This window comes from Marmota monax, unplaced genomic scaffold (assembly GCF_021218885.2).
Source record: "Marmota monax isolate L192 unplaced genomic scaffold, Marmota_monax_Labrador192_F-V1.1 WCK01_AAM20220418_F8-fsc00051, whole genome shotgun sequence".
Taxonomy (NCBI): Eukaryota; Metazoa; Chordata; class Mammalia; order Rodentia; family Sciuridae; genus Marmota; species Marmota monax.
This window is the reverse complement of record NW_026695202.1, coordinates 16,788,413-16,804,148: the sequence shown is the minus strand read 5'-3', so window position 1 is coordinate 16,804,148 and position 15,736 is coordinate 16,788,413. Positions and strand designations below refer to the sequence as shown.

The 15,736-nt window shown below is 59.7% G+C and overlaps 1 protein-coding gene and 1 long non-coding RNA gene across 5 annotated transcripts in view; one reads left to right on the top strand and one right to left on the bottom strand.

Annotated features, from left to right (window-relative positions):
* Positions 1-2,297: 2,297 nt before the first annotated feature.
* Positions 2,298-4,070, bottom strand: LOC124082930 (uncharacterized). The gene is made up of 2 exons (XR_006848549.2): positions 3,174-4,070; positions 2,298-2,792 (listed from the first exon to the last, which is right to left on the bottom strand). It is a non-coding gene; the product is annotated as an uncharacterized LOC124082930 (long non-coding RNA).
* Positions 4,071-4,324: 254 nt separating this feature from the next.
* Positions 4,325-15,736, top strand: part of Celsr1 (cadherin EGF LAG seven-pass G-type receptor 1) — a 119,677-nt gene continuing 108,265 nt past the window's right edge. For 3 of the 4 annotated variants that reach the window (XM_046429459.2, XM_046429458.2, XM_046429456.2), the window contains exon 1: positions 4,326-8,304. In XM_046429459.2, the coding sequence (XP_046285415.1) occupies positions 4,707-8,304 (3,598 nt within the window). In that variant the 5' untranslated portion in view covers positions 4,326-4,706. Of the gene's footprint in view, positions 8,305-15,736 lie in introns of all 4 variants that reach the window. The other variant, XM_046429457.2, reaches the window with a different exon arrangement.

Below are 15,736 nucleotides of genomic sequence, written 5' to 3'. Positions count from 1 at the left end.
TGAACTCCGTGCCCTCCTGGTCTTGGTTGGCTGCCAGGTCCCCAGTGGAACCGGGCACCCTCACCCTACAGACAGCCAGGGGCTGAGCACATGGGCAGGAACACGGGCAGTGTGTTCAGGAGGCGTGTGGCTGGCACTGCCCAGGGCAGCGGGTGAGCTCAGAGTCCACACTGACAGGGTGTGCTGCTCTCAGTGCCAGGGCTGCGGGTGGGTCTCTGCCACCAGCCAGGGGTGGGTAGGTACTTTGGGGCAATCTTGCAGGGGTACACATGGCGTTTGGCCACTAGGGGTCAGTGTAGCCCCAACATGGGCCCCTTGCGCACTGGGTGCTTGGTGCTGGTGGGGGCGAGGGGCGCAAGGTGGGTGCTGTGCAGGTGAGGGGCACCTGTCTTCCCTCCCCACCCAGGCCGCCCACAGAGGCACGAGGGCAGTTCTGAACATGAGATCGGCACCTATCACCTGCCTTCACCCCGTTTCGGGTGGGCCTAGGGTTGAAGGGGCAGCTCCTGTGCATGCCAGCAGGGGTCCTGGAGCTTTCCAGAAGCCTCCTGGAGCTTAGACTTCCCCAGTGATGGGCACAGGTGGGTTGGGTGCTGGCATCTCAGAGTCACCTGAGGGAGCTGAGCCCCAGGGAGGGACTTCTCCAGGGCCCAGGGTGGCCACACTCTGCACAGGGGCAGGAATTGCGGCATTATTTGTTTCTGGATGGATTCTGGCACCTTTCAAGCAGAAGAATACTGTCCTTTCTTGTCATGGTGCTCTCCTGGTATCTCAGGGAGGTGCTGATGCAGGAGACGGACTCGATGAGGCTCCAAATCCCCCGGCCCCTCGCTTGGATCAACATCCTAATTAATTCAAGCCTCTGCTTTATTCCATGATTTAACTTCATGATTTTCCATGAGCCAGGCCCACCAAAGGTGGGGGCCTGGGAGGGGCCGCCACCTCTATTCCCTGGGGATCTTCCGAAAAGGGGCAGAGTGGAGCCCCGCCTGGACTTGCCCTGCCGGGTGGTTTCTTAGGGCTCCTCACTGTTTAAAGCCTGGCCCTGGAATGTGCTGTGTACCCAACAATTCTAGGACTCACTGGGGTTCTGGTTTGAGCCCCTGAGGAAAAGCACTCTAAGTTCTCTTAGCTCACATAAGACACTAATAACCTAGAGTTTCTGCATTATTAAAATGAATTCTATTTTTTTTGGGGGGGCAGTATAGGGGATTGAACTCAGGGGCACTCAACCACTGAGCCACACCCCCAGCCCTATTTTGTATTTTATTTAGAGACAGGGTCTCACTGAGTTGCTTAGCGCCTTGCTGTTGCTGAGGTTGACTTTGGACTCTTGATCCTCCTGCCTCAGCCTCCTGAGCTGCTGGGATTACAGGCCTGTGCCACCATCCAGCTTCTGTTTCTATTTTAAAAAACACTCGAGTTCATGTGAAACACTTCAGGCGGGTTGCAAAATAGAAATATCAGACCCAGTTCCCTGAGCTCCTGGGAATGGTGACAGCAGTGATTCCAGGCATATCAAACACCATGGCACAGGGGTGGTGGCACACACTTCTAATCCCAGTGACTTGGGAGGCTGAGGCAGGAGGATCTCAAGTTCAAGGCCAGCCTCAGCAACTAAGCAAGGCCCTAAGCAATGTAGTGAGGTCCTAAGCAACTTAGAGCGACCCTATCAAAAAATAAAAAGGCTGGGGATGTGGCTCAGTGGTAAAGCAACCCTGAGTTCAATCCCTAGGACAAAAAAGTCCCTTCAACCTAGTGTGGGTCCCTAAGTGAGAGTCAGTGAGTCAGTGGGCGGGCCCTGGTCCTTAGAGATGGTGGGCATGTCCTGCTTGGAGCCACCCCACGGCTCATCTAAGGAGAATGGTGGCCTGTGCTGGATGGGGCCACTCCGCATGCCATGTCCCTCCATGGAACCCCATGTTTCCCCTCCCCTCTGTGGGCCTCAGCTCCACTTTGTGTACACATGCTGGTTGGACTGGACCCGTGCCCAGCACAGACCACTTGGGCCACTGGATAAACGCTACAGCTCCTGCTGCTCGCTCCCCGAGGAGAGCAAACGACTGAGCTGTTTACTTGGAATTCGCTGCTGTGCTGGGTAACAGCCGCAGAGAGATGGCGGGAGGGGAGAGGCTAGGGTCCACACAAGCCAGGCCTGCGCCAACCCCTTCATGCAGGGCCTCTCCCATCCTTTGCCAACACTGGGAACCCAGCACCACGGTCACGTTCAGGCAGAATGAGAGGGCAGGTAGGCCTGCGCCAAGCTCACGCTAGTCCAAACGATGCCAACCACTTCAGATTTGTAATTTTACTTTATTTTTTGTACTGGGGATCAACATCAGGGACTTGCTGGGCACACTGGTGCACGCCTGTAATCCCAGCAATTTGGGAGGCTAAGGCAGGAGGATCAAAGTTTGCAAGTAGTAAAACACCCCTGAGTTCAAGCTCCAGTTGTACACCCACACAAAGGAAAGAGAGAAACCAGGGCCTTGCACACACGAGGCACTCTGTCACTGAGCTTTCTGTCCTGTGGATGCCACCGGTCACCTTGCAGCCCCACCAAGCACGGCAGCCCATCTTTCTATAGCACCCCCTCCTCCCTTTAAAACTGTGGACTTAACATGGTGGACCCCACGCTTGCCTGCACCTGGGTGTGAATGGGATCCTCTTCTGTCTCTACCCTTTGCAGATCTCCTGTAAGTGAGGTTTGGCCATGTGTTCCTGTTTGGCCCCTAGGACCAGGAAACGGTGTCTGGGCTGTCCCTGTGGTTACCTTGCAGTCTGCAGGTGTCCTGTTCCAAAGAAAGCATGCCCACACCCGAACCCACTTGCTGTATTTGAATTCTGTTTATTTAAACCCACCCCACCCTATTTGAAACCCTATTACAAAATATGCACTCCTGCGGGTTCTCCCACTTTCCGCTCTCTCCACCCCCTTCAACCCAGCCCAAGTGTTCCTCCCTGGCCTCCAGGCCAGGGGTCCACACTGCCTCCTCAACCTGAACCCCGAGCTCCCCCCATGGGAGTCCAAGTCCAGGCCCTGGGCAGTCTGGGGGGGTCCTGGACCTGTCACATTAGGGGGTGGCCTTTCTCCCTCCCTCCACGCACACATTTCCGGGAAGGACTTGCCAGTGGAAACTCCCTGAATTAAAAAGGTTCCCAAGTAACCGTACCTTAGGTCGCCACCGTTTCCAACGACGAGTAAAACTCGCGGAGCGGAGGAGACACACATGTAGAAACCCGGCCCAGGCTCTAAGGGACCCTGTCTTGGACGCTGAGCTTGGGGCTGTGGCCCAGGAACTGGTCCAGGCGGGAGGTCTCCCCCCTCCTCCACGTCCTACAGGCCCGCCCCTGAGGGGTGCCAAGCCCTAAAGCCTACACCTCTCATCCGGCCGCCCCCAGGGAGTCGCAGATCTAAGGCTCCCTCCCCGTCGTTCCCTGCGGGAGTGGGACGGTGTGTCTCACGCTGTCACAGGCTCTGCTCCGCAGGGACTGCCAGGGGGTGGTCGCTGTTCCACCTGCCCACCCCGCCAGGAAGTGGCCCGCCGCCAGTGGCCTCCAGGGCCCTCATTCCCCAGCACTGCGCTTCAGGAGTAGCTGGTGGCCTGGGGACCGGACGACGAGTGCGCGAATGCGACAAGCTCGCCTCCGCTGTCCCCTCCAAATCCCCACCGGCAACCCAGGTTAATTTTCTTTTCTTTTCAATGTTGCACTTGAATCAAGTGGACTGAATCTGGTTAGCCGCGCTCTGGGTTTCAAAGTGCAGAGAACTTTGTGTGGGGGTCAAGCATGTCAGGCTCGGTTCGCGCCCGGTAGTAAATGTGTAACTGACCCCCCTCCCCCGCAGTCGCAGCTCTTAATGGGGGCTCCCGGCACCTGCGTCACTGTCCGCCCCGGGCCGAACCCGCGCGGCACTGGGGGCCACGGTCTCCGTGGATCGGCCCTACCAGGGTGGGGTGCGAGGCTTTGGACCGCTCCCGCGCGCCCGAAGAGCAGAGCCAGGCCGGGGGTCCCGGCTCCGCCTCTCTGCGCGCGGCTTCCTCGGCCCCGCCCCCGGGGAGGTCCGGTGGGGAGGCCGCCGGGGAGTGGGCCAGGTCCCCCGCCCAACCGGGCCGCGCCCCCGCGTCTCCATAGCGATCATCCCGGCTCGCACCTCGGGGCCGGCTCCCCCCGGGGTAGAACAATAAGCGGCTGGGCGGGGGGCGGGGCGGGGCCGGTCCAGGGGCGGGGAGAGCGCCGGCGGAGGGGCGCGGGCACAGCGCACCGCCCAGGCAGCAGCCGGCCGCCAGGGTCTGCGAGGCGCGCTGCGGCGCGGCCCAGACCGCTCCAGAGCTCAGCCCCCGCCCAGCCTGGGCCCGCCCCGCTTCCCACGCCCGCCGGGCCGAGCCCGCGCCGGGGCCACCTGGAGCCGCCTGGAGCCGCTGCTGCCGCAGGTTGATGCGCGGCGCCCTCCCGGGACGGCGGAGGAGCCATCTTGAAACCAACTTCGCAAACTTTCGCAAAGTGCTTTCGAAGTGGAAGCTGCGGGGAAGGCCGGGCGCGTGGCCTCCGGTGTCACCGTCTGGGCCCCCGGGGAGGCAGGGTGCGGGTCGCTCCGAGGGCCCGGCACCGGGCGCGCGGGAGCCGCCCCCCGGCCACGCCGGGTGGATGCGGAGGTGCGCCGGGTGCATGGATTGTGCTCGGGCGCCCGGCTCGGGCTCCGGGCTATGGCGCCGTCGCCACCGCCCGTGCTGCCCGCGCTGGTGCTCCTGGCCGCCGCCGCCGCCGCCCTGCCGGCTCTGGGGCTACCAGCGGCTGCTTGGGAGCCGCGCGTGCCCGGCAGGGCCCGCGCCTTCGCGCTCGGGCACGGCTGGACCTACGCATTGGATGCTGCGCGCACGCCCCGGGCATTGCGGGAACTGCTGGACGTGAGCCGCGATGGGCTGCTGACCGGACGGCGGCGCGGGCTGGACGCGGGGCTCCGGGGATGCGCGCGATTGTTGGGGCGGCCGCTGCCGCTGCAGGTCCGTCTGGCCTTGCCCGGCGCCCAGACGGCTCAGAGCCCGCTGCTGCTGGCGAGCACCCCCGGCCCCGGCTGCGGCTCCCGGCTGCGGCGCCCATCGGTTCCCGGTGCGGAGCTGCGAGCGTGGACACTGCGCTCGGTTCCTGGGCTCAGCAGGGCTATCTGCTTCCCGGATCCTGGCGGCAGCGCGGCTCCATTTCACTCTGTGCTCACAGTCCTTACCACCTTCCCCGCCTGCAGCTGCCCACCGCGACCTGGGTCCCGTTGCCCGCGCCGCCTCCTTTGCCTGCCGCAGGGCGACTCGGCCAGCCTGCGCTTCCTGTGCGCCCTGCAGCGTGCGGCCGGCGCCGTCCAGGTTGAGCAGGGTTTGGAGATGACCGCGGGGACGCCCTCAGCGTCGTCGCCGCCGCCGTCTCCAATCCGGCCCCAGGCCAGGGCGGGAGCGGCGCGGCGGGCCCGGCGGGGCGCCGGCAGCAGCACGAGTCCGCAGTTCCCGCTGCCCAGCTACCAGGTGTCGGTGCCCGAGAATGAGCCAGCGGGTACATTGGTCATCGAACTGCGTGCGCTGGACCCCGACGAAGGTGAGGCGGGGCGCCTGACCTACCAGATGGAGGCGCTATTCGACGAGCGCTCCAATGGCTACTTCCTCATCGACTCTGCCACGGGCGCGGTGAGCACGGCCCGCGCGCTGGACCGTGAGACCAAGGACACTCATGTGCTCAAGGTTAGTGCCGTGGACCACGGCTCGCCACGGCGCTCGGCCGCCACCTACCTCACCGTTACAGTTAGCGACACCAACGACCACAGCCCGGTCTTCGAGCAGTCTGAGTACCGCGAGCGTGTGCGTGAGAACCTCGAAGTGGGCTACGAGGTGCTGACCATTCGTGCCACCGATGGTGACGCGCCCTCCAATGCCAATATGCGATACCGCCTGTTGCAGGGTGCGGGTGGCGTCTTTGAAATTGATGCACGCTCGGGAGTAGTGCGCACCCGGGCAGTGGTGGACCGGGAGGAGGCGGCCGAGTACCAATTGCTGGTGGAGGCCAACGACCAGGGACGCAACCCAGGCCCGCTCAGCGCGACGGCCACGGTGCACATCTTAGTGGAGGATGAAAACGACAACTACCCTCAGTTCAGTGAGAAGCGTTATGTGGTTCAGGTGCCCGAAGACGTGGCGGTGAACACGGCTGTGCTGCGTGTGCAGGCCACTGATAGGGACCAGGGTCAGAACGCTGCCATCCACTACAGCATCATCAGTGGGAACCTGAAGGGGCAGTTCTACCTGCATTCTCTGAGCGGGAGCCTGGATGTGATCAACCCGCTGGATTTCGAGGCCATCCGGGAGTATACACTTAGAATCAAGGCCCAGGATGGGGGCCGGCCTCCCCTCATTAATTCCTCGGGGCTGGTCTCTGTGCAGGTGCTGGACGTTAATGACAACGCGCCCATCTTTGTGAGCAGCCCCTTCCAGGCTGCTGTGCTGGAGAACGTGCCTCTGGGCCATTCGGTGCTGCACATTCAGGCGGTTGATGCAGATTCCGGTGAGAATGCCCGTCTGCGCTATCGCCTGGTGGACACAGCCTCTGCTGCCCTGGGGGGCAGCAGTGCTGGCTCTGAGGACCCCACCTCCACCCAGGACTTCCCTTTCCAGATCCACAATAGCTCGGGTTGGATCACTGTGTGCGCAGAGCTGGACCGGGAGGAGGTGGAGCATTACAGCTTTGGGGTGGAGGCAGTGGACCATGGCTCGCCGCCCATGAGCTCTTCTGCCAGCGTGTCCATCACGGTACTGGATGTAAATGACAACGACCCAGTGTTCACCCAGCCCACGTACGAGCTGCGATTGAATGAGGATGCAGCTGTCGGGAGCAGCGTGCTGACCCTGCAGGCCCGCGATCGCGACGCCAACAGCGTGATCACCTACCAGCTCACAGGTGGAAACACGCGGAACCGCTTTGCGCTCAGCAGTCAGAGCGGCGGCGGCCTCATCACCCTGGCGCTGCCGCTGGACTATAAGCAGGAGCGGCAGTACGTGCTGGCGGTGACCGCGTCCGACGGCACGCGTTCGCATACCGCGCAGGTCTTCATCAACGTCACTGACGCCAACACGCACCGGCCGGTCTTCCAGAGCTCCCACTACACCGTGAGTGTTAGTGAAGACCGGCCGGTGGGCACCTCCATTGCCACCATCAGTGCCACCGACGAAGACACGGGGGAGAATGCCCGCATCACCTACGTGCTGGAGGACCCTGTGCCACAGTTCCGCATTGACCCTGACACTGGTACCATCTACACCATGACGGAGCTGGACTATGAGGACCAGGCTGCCTACACACTGGCCATCACTGCTCAGGACAACGGCATCCCTCAGAAGTCAGACACCACCTCCCTGGAGATCCTCATCTTGGATGCCAATGACAACGTACCCAGGTTTCTGCGAGATTTCTACCAGGGTTCTGTCTTTGAGGATGCTCCCCCATCTACCAGCGTCCTCCAGGTCTCTGCTACTGACCGGGACTCGGGCCCCAATGGCCGCCTGTTGTACACCTTCCAGGGCGGGGATGATGGTGATGGGGACTTCTACATTGAGCCAACCTCAGGTGTGATCCGTACCCAGCGCCGACTGGACCGCGAGAATGTGGCCGTGTACAACCTCCGGGCTCTGGCTGTGGATCGAGGCAGCCCTGCTCCCCTAAGTGCCTCTGTGGACATCCAGGTGTCTGTCTTGGACATTAATGACAACCCCCCTGTGTTCGAGAGGGACGAACTGGAGATGTTTGTAGAAGAGAACAGCCCAGTGGGGTCGGTGGTGGCGAGGATACGGGCCAGCGATCCCGACGAAGGCCCCAATGCCCAGATCATGTATCAGATCGTGGAGGGCAATGTGCCAGAGGTCTTCCAGCTGGACCTGCTGAGTGGGGACCTGCGAGCCCTGGTCGAGCTGGATTTTGAGGTCCAGAGAGACTATGTGCTGGTGGTGCAGGCCACATCGGCCCCGCTGGTGAGCCGGGCCACAGTGCGTGTCCACCTCCTGGACCAGAATGACAATCCACCCGAGCTGCCGGACTTTCAGATCCTCTTCAACAACTATGTCACCAACAAGTCCAACAGCTTCCCCACTGGTGTGATTGGCCGCATCCCAGCCCACGACCCCGACCTGTCGGACAGCCTCAACTACACCTTCCTGCAGGGCAATGAGCTGACCCTGCTGCTGCTGGACCCGGCCACGGGTGAGCTGCAGCTCAGTCGGGACCTGGACAACAACCGGCCGCTGGAGGCACTCATGGAAGTGTCTGTGTCGGGTGAGTGGCCGGGGGAGGAGGAGGGCCTTCCTGTGGGCTGCCTGGGGAGCTGCGGGGACCCGCCAAGGGCCCCGCTGGGCCTGCTAGGGCCCATTCAGGCAGGGCCTGGGCAATTCTTGGGGCCTGTGCTGCCTCTAGTTGCAGGTTGGGGGCATGCTGCCCGCCAGGCCAAGCAAGGGGGGGGAGGCAGCACTGCGCTTTCCTCAGCAGTTTTGCCAGGAGCAGGCCTGGGCTTCTTCAAGTTCAAGTGCAGGCTTTCTCAGGGCTTTTTCCAGTTGTGCTATTAAAACCTGGCCTCAGGGTTATCTGGGTCGTCTGGTGTGCTGAGTGATGTCCTTGAGTCAGCCGCTGCAGGCAGGGTTGTCTGAGGGATCAAAGGTCACTGCCTGCCCCATGTGCCAATTAGTCCCCGGGTGGGACCGTTGGAAATTGCTGATGTTCCCTGAGTCACCCTGTAATACGGCTGGAGTTCCCTTGGTCTGCTTTTCTGTCTCCTCCAGATAATAACAGCTCGGCTCACGTGTGTGTTCCCGCCTCTGTGTAGCTCTTTGAAACGTGTAACTCCGTTTGATCTTGGCTCCGGCTCTGGACGCGGGCTTGTAATTTGGGAGTTATTTCAGAGGCCGCCCATCTTAGTGGTGGATCCGGTATGAGAACCTTGCTTGCCTGCTCTGGGCTGGGGGGCAGAAGGGAGAAGCGTCTCAGCTCAGCTACCAGTGGCTTCCGCAGGCCCTGCATGCTGCTGACCCTGCACTTGCAGGGGGCCAGCCTGTGGTACCAAGGACAGGAGGACCATAGAGGGTGTGGGAATTGGGAGTCGTGGGGAGACAGGATTGGGCAGGGGATAGGGGACAAGGAAGGGTCCTCCGGTGGCTCTATGAGGTGGCCTGTCTGCCTACCCACCTGTGGATGTAGTCAGCTGGGCAGGCAGGTGGCCTTATTTATGAGACCAAGATACTGCCCAGAAGGATCCTGTGGCCTTTAGGTCCCTGTTTAAATGATCACTGTGATACAATGTTGCTGTGGACGTCCTGTGCGAAATGAAAATTCACTTTGCAGAGTTTCCGCCGCTGGCTGTTTGTCCGTAGAGAGTTGGCATGGGACAGATGGTTCCTCATAGGATCTGGTCTCACAGGGTTGATTTTTAAGTCATGTGACACCTCAGCCTAGGTTCTGGCCACGAAGTCACCCTGTTGGTGACCACTTCAGGTTTTGTGATGCCGTGAAAGTGTATAAAGAATACGGAACAGGCTCCGGGGGACAGACTGTCAACCAGACTGTGGGTACTCCTCGTGTACCCTGCACCCCCACGCCTCTTCATCTGATGGAGTGGAAAATTTGGCCTGTGTAGAAACAACTTGGCAAGATAGTAGGGTTGGGTGTATTTTTCAGGGGACACGGTGCGTTAGTGGGAGCAGGTGCGTGCTGAGACAGGGTGTTGTGTGGTGTCCACGGTGCGGGCCCCTGTGTGAGTACAGAGCAGGGTTCAGGTGGATGCGGATTACTGAGGGCTCCCAGCAGGTGGGTACACAACCCAGGTCACCGCTGAGGGGAGGTGGAGGTTCCACGCTGCGTCTCAACGGTCATTTCTGGCTGTGGGTCCTTGGCCAACTGGCCCTCAAGGAAATCTGGGGCTTGGTGCACTGACACCCCCACATGACAGTTACCTTAGGCTGGTCTCTGGCTGTAAGGAGCTTTCCAGACTCTCACAGTCACATTGTCATTTGTTCCTGGGTGACACTGAGGTAGGTGCACAGGTGCTGAGTGACCTTCTCAGGGCTGTGCAGCCAGTGATGGGGCACCAGGATGGTAATGAAGCCAGCCGCCCCTCACGCCCCCCTCTCCTACCTTGGGAACAATTCTGAGGAATCCAAAGCTGGATGACTCCAGGCCAGGTCAGAAGCTGTGTGAGGTAGTCATGTTGGTGTGCTGTGTGACCCTCAGGCCATGGACACTATTTACTGCCCCCAAGAAGCTACTCACAGGAGATTGAGACCCGCAGGTCCTAATGGCAGAGTCCTGTGGGATCCAACCAATCCCAGTAGCCTCCAGACTCTGGCTTTGTAAGGAACCCTGCGGGAGGCTGTTGATTCAAGCTGAAACCACTTTCAATGAGGTGCAATTGTCAGCGCAGGCTTTACAGCCTACCCTAAAGTCTTTGATGCATTATTACTGCCCTGGAGGCTCTGTGCAGGAAGGCCAGCCTGGGTAGTTCTGGGCCAGGGCCCCGGGCATGCGCTAGAGGGGGGCAGCTCCCTGCAGCCTGGCCTGGGGATCATCTTCATTCTCCAGGGATAGCAATGATGGTGTTGGGTTGCCCCCAAGGACAAAACACTTTTTGGGAAAAAATGTAATTTTTTCCCCTGGTCCTAGGGATGGAACCCAGGGCCTTGCACATGCTAGGGGAGTGTTCTACTGCTGATTGATACCCCAGCCCCCACCTTGAAAATTTTTGAAGTCTGAATATAGTGAAATTCAGATAGCTGCCATCTTTTAAATATCATTAGCTATTAAGATGTTCATTTCATAGGTGACACTTTTGAATGAGGTTTTCGATTTCTGTGGCTGGGATTTTTTTCTCATGAACGTTTATAAAAGCTGCGTGTGTTTTTCAAAGTCGTGTGCCTGGGAACCCGATGCAAAACTCCAGCATGGCCCCTTGCAGACGTTGGTCTTTTAGTGACGCTGACATTTTTAATGCACCTGGAACATGTGGGTGCCTGTGGGTGGGTTCTTAAGCTGTGTGCATCACAGAACTTGGCAGCCGTGGAAGGTAACGTCCCCACGTCTCCCACGGTGCAGGTGTGTGGCAGTGTCACGGGGCAAAACTGGTTGGTCGGTGAATCATTCACATGTGTCAGAAAATGTTGAAACTCAGAGAAATAATACGATTGGGAATCTGTGTGCCGTTTGCTCTGGTGGGGAGTGGACGGTCCTGCAGGTGGGTAAAGTTTTAAAGGTATTTGCCTAGTTAAATGCATGATATCACAGGGACTTTTAAACAGAAGGTTACGAACAAGGAAGTCGGGCTGCCTGCTGTGCCAGGCGCGGCCTGGATGGGAGGTAGTACATTTCCCCGAAACTCGCAGTTGGCAGAGGTTGGTGGTCTTGAATCACCTCAGTGGTCGAGCTGGATTCTCTGAGGGACAGAAACCATGGGCCACTTTTGGCGACTGGTTAGCCATTTAAAGGCTCTGACGGCTTTGGAGAACAGCCACTTGCTCATACGTTTTAGAAGCAGGAGTGACTTTTAACTTACCGAGCATCCATTGTGCACAAGGCCCAAGAGCCCTTTTGAGGCCCCAGAGAGCCAGTGTGGCCCTGGCCATACACAGATTGCTGACTTCAGTGGCAGGGGTGGGGGGTGGGAATTTGTGCCAACTTTGGGGTGTGAGGTGAGCGGCTTGCAGGGAGACCAGAGGTGGAGGGATCCCTTGAGCCAGGAGCGATCTATCATGTTCTGTAGGACCTGCTGGGAGGCTGGGGACAGTGTTGTGGTTGCTGACGGACTGGTCTCTGGGCTGAGAGAACAGAAAGCAGGGCCAGGTGCTTGGCCCCTGGTGGGGTTCCCGTGAAGCATGGGTGAACAGGGAAGCACTTGCCAGCCTAGACGGTCAGATTCGGTGGCAGTGGCGGGGTCATGGCGTGACTGGGGACTGTCCTCCCGGGCCACATTCGATTCTTGGCTGCCACCTCCTGATGTGGATGGACCTGGCATTACTCCCATCTGAAATGGGCACACCAAGGAAGCACTGGGGACACCTGCGTATGGTGGCAACTGTGCTCCCATTCATAGGACCAAAGGGTCTGTGGGAGGCCAGAACAGGACTGACCACATGGGGAAGAGCCCGAGGGGGGGCTCCTGAAGGAGGCCCCTTCCTGAAGGAGGTCCTTGGGGTTGGGGAGCCTGAGGACAGGTGCTGGCGCCTTGTGAGAGGCGGGGAGGGGAGCTGGGAGCTCCGTGGGCTCCAGCATCCTGGCCCGCCCTGCGACACCACTGCTCCTGCAGGTGCCTCCTAATTGGGTACCAGCAGCCTCTGGGCCTCTTTGGAGTTGGGGTGGGCATTGTTCCAGGGTCTCTCAGGCCTGCTGTGGCCAAGCCCTGTGTAGCTGGGGGGGCTGCTGGTAGCTGCTTCTCTGAGTCTTTGGGCCTGGAGGGGGCGGGGAGCAGAGGCCGTGGGAGCAGGGCCCTGGGAGGCAGGAAGGGGTGCAGGTCCACGGGGGCCTGACGTGCCATGGCCGGGCGCCCAGCAGCACCATGTGAGGTGAGGGGCAGGAGGGGGCTGCTGAAGTCACCTGGATGGTGGCTGGTGTTCTTGGTGGCTCTGGAGCTCTGTGGAGGACCTGTGTCACCGTCGAAGAGTCTGCTTGGTTTGAGCTGACGTGTAGGCCTACCCGATGGCAGACACCGGTTGAGGAGCGGGATAGGTGGAAGGTGGGGCCCCTGGCAGCAGCGTCTGGGCCTGGGGCGTGTGTATGGCCGGGTGCCACAGGCCTCTGTCCCTGCCAGCGCTGAGATCCAAACAGAGGTAGATGTTATCTTGTGGGGCAGAGCATGTGGAAAGTATGCACAAGTTTGGCCAGGTGTTCGCTGTTCACAGCCCGCGGGAAATAGTTTTCTGTGGTTTTCCTTAGTGTCCTCTAACCCGAAAACAGGTTCATGTCAGTGTCCAGAATCAGGTCCCTGAGTACCGGGAGGCGTCCCTTTAGATCAAGGGGCCCTTTAGGTCACACTCCCTGGTCTTCCTGGTACTTTCCGGTGTTCTTTTTGGAAGGGTGCTGGGTCCACCCCAGGAAACACGGGGGGTTGGGTTCTAGGCTGTGAGGGTCCCAGGGACAAACTCATGCCAGTGGCTGCTCCTTCCTGCAGGGTGACCCCCACCCCCACCCCCACGCCGGCTGCCTCTGCTCCCCGCGGGCCAGGGGCCTGGCTCTCGGGAACACTTGGCAAATATTTGTTGTAGGTTATTTCTGGAATGAGCTGGGTGGGGTCACCCAGAGGCATGGGGCCCTGCCAGGGGATCCAGAGACACCCCCAAGAGCCATCTTCAGTCTCTCCCTCCGTGTTGGGGGACATGCCTTGGGGCAGGGGATGGGCCTTTTTCAGGAAACTCCACAGTTGGATTCTCACACTCTTGCTTCAGGTGAGAACCTGTGCGTACCTGTGATCCGTCCAGTTTTCGAGATGTGGCATTCCACAGCTGGGAGAAGCCCCACTTGGCCAGGTGTTGCTGCTGTCACTCTAGTGTCTGTCTCTTGGGGTCCTGGATGGAGGCCAGGGTTTCTGTCACTTGACACGCACCCCTGCTTTCAGGCAGATCATGCAGGAAAGCACCTCCCTCCAGCCACCCCCAATGCACTGTTTTAACCCCGTCTGGGGACGCGAGGAAGTGTGCTGGGGACCTTGAGAGTTGGGGGCCTTTTGGGGGCTGAGAGTGTATCCTGAACTGTGGCCCTCCTGGAAGCAGGGAGGGCTGCTGGCCCTGGGTTCACAGGGCTGTCCTGCAGAGGTCAAGATGTCAGACGTATGCACCCTCTGTGGAGAGTCACAACCGGGAGCTGTTGGAACAGGTGGTTTGTCACTGCGGGGGGAGTGCAGAGGGCTTTGCAGCTGCTTTTCCTGGGACACTGTGGACAAAGGTGAACTTTGGACGAGCAGGTGACCCTAGGTTCCTGGGCTTTGCCATCCAGGTGGAAGCACCCCCATTTTCCAGACCAGGAAGTGGGGCTCCAAGGGAGCCAGCGGTGCCCAGGTCAGCGGTGCGCACAGCAAGCGTTAGCAGCTGCGCCTGGCCGCCATCCTGCCCTTGCATCTGGATCCTCAGTCCTGCTTCTCTGTAGCCCAGGAACCGCTCTGTGGAGTGTTTGGGCAGTTCCTGGGCCCCACCAGGCAGGCTGTTCTGGCCAGGCGTCGTGGGTGCTATTGCTGCCTGCCTGGGTTGTGGTCTGCCCACTATCTGGGCACCTGCTCGGGGTCTGCCTGCATCATCCCACAGAAACCCATTGTCAGGCACAGAAACTGAGGTTGGAAGGCAGAACCAGGCCCAGACCTGTGCGTCTAGTGCTCTAACCACAGTGTCCACTGCTCACTGATGGCTAGGCCACAGAGGGGCTACTGTGACAGCCCAAGGCCTTGGGCACAGGCTCAGGGATTCTGGGCATGGAGCCCAGTGTGAGCCACCACCAAACAGGAAGCAGGAGGGCGGAGAGTCCTGTGCACGTGGTGCCTGTGCTGCTGGCTGCCCCGGGGTGTGTCTGCAATGCTGGGCGGGGGTAACAGGGGGTTGGGGGATCTCGGGGAGTTGTCTCTGTCCCTGTGGGTATCTGTGTGGAGCTGTTGTGGATGCTGGTGTGTGCAGGGCAGGTGGGCACCAGGTGCGGGAAGGTGAGCCCCTGCCCTGTGTGGGGCGGCCCTTAGGAGTCAGCAGGGCTGCTTCTGGGGTCCGGGGAGGCAGATACCAGGTGAGGCGTCCAGGCTGAGCAGGGGCGGAGCCGGGCTCTGAGGGCCTTCCAGATGCAGAGCCCAGCCGCCACTGACAGGGAGCTGCCTCCCGCCCCGCCTCGCACCCTCCCTTCGGCCATCTATATATCCGTCAGAAATTTTCCTTCTTTATCATAGTCTATTTCCACTCCCAGTTCTGTATTTGTTTTTACAGTTTCAGAGCTTTTTCATATCTAATCTAAATGACACTCAGTTAAGGTAAACTAACAGCGACTAATTCAAATAAAATCCTGCTCTGTGTTAGCATTGGGAGATAAGAACTCCCTTGCAGGGCAGTAACCGCTGATCAGCCGGCTGATTGCGCACAGTCAGCGTGAGGCTGGCCAGCTGCTGTGCAGCTCTACCGCCGGACACTGCTGGGCACGGCCATGGTCCAGCAGCCGTTCTTACATGTGCTGTGACGCTGACATGGATGACCGCTAGCTCTCTGAGAGAGCATGAGGTTTCACCGGGGCTTGGCCTGGGTTGGGCCCTCCCAGCTGCCCACTGCTGATTGCCTGACTCCAGGTAAGTCCAGCCCCCTCTGGGCCTGATGGGGAAGGACCAGAATCTCCCAGGACCTCTCTTTACTTTCCCAAGGTTTGAATTTTTTTAGGTACAGGATTGGAAACGCAGATGTCCAGCCAGGAGGTGGCTGTGGTTTTTACTCTCTTCCTCTTGCCTATGTACCTTACAGGTGCTGAGAAATCATCTCATTTAAAAACCGTCATGAAGCTGAGTGTGTGGCACTTGCCTGTGATCCCAGCCACCTGGGAGGCTGAGGCAGGAGGCTTGCACGTTTGCAGCTATCCTGGGCAACTTAGACCCTGCCTCAAAATAAAAAATAAAAAGGAAAAAAAGTAAATAAATAAAAAGGGCTGGGGATGTAACTCAGTGGAAGAGTGCCCCTGGGTTTGGTTCCTGGAGCTGAAACATTTGTAAATTGTGCGT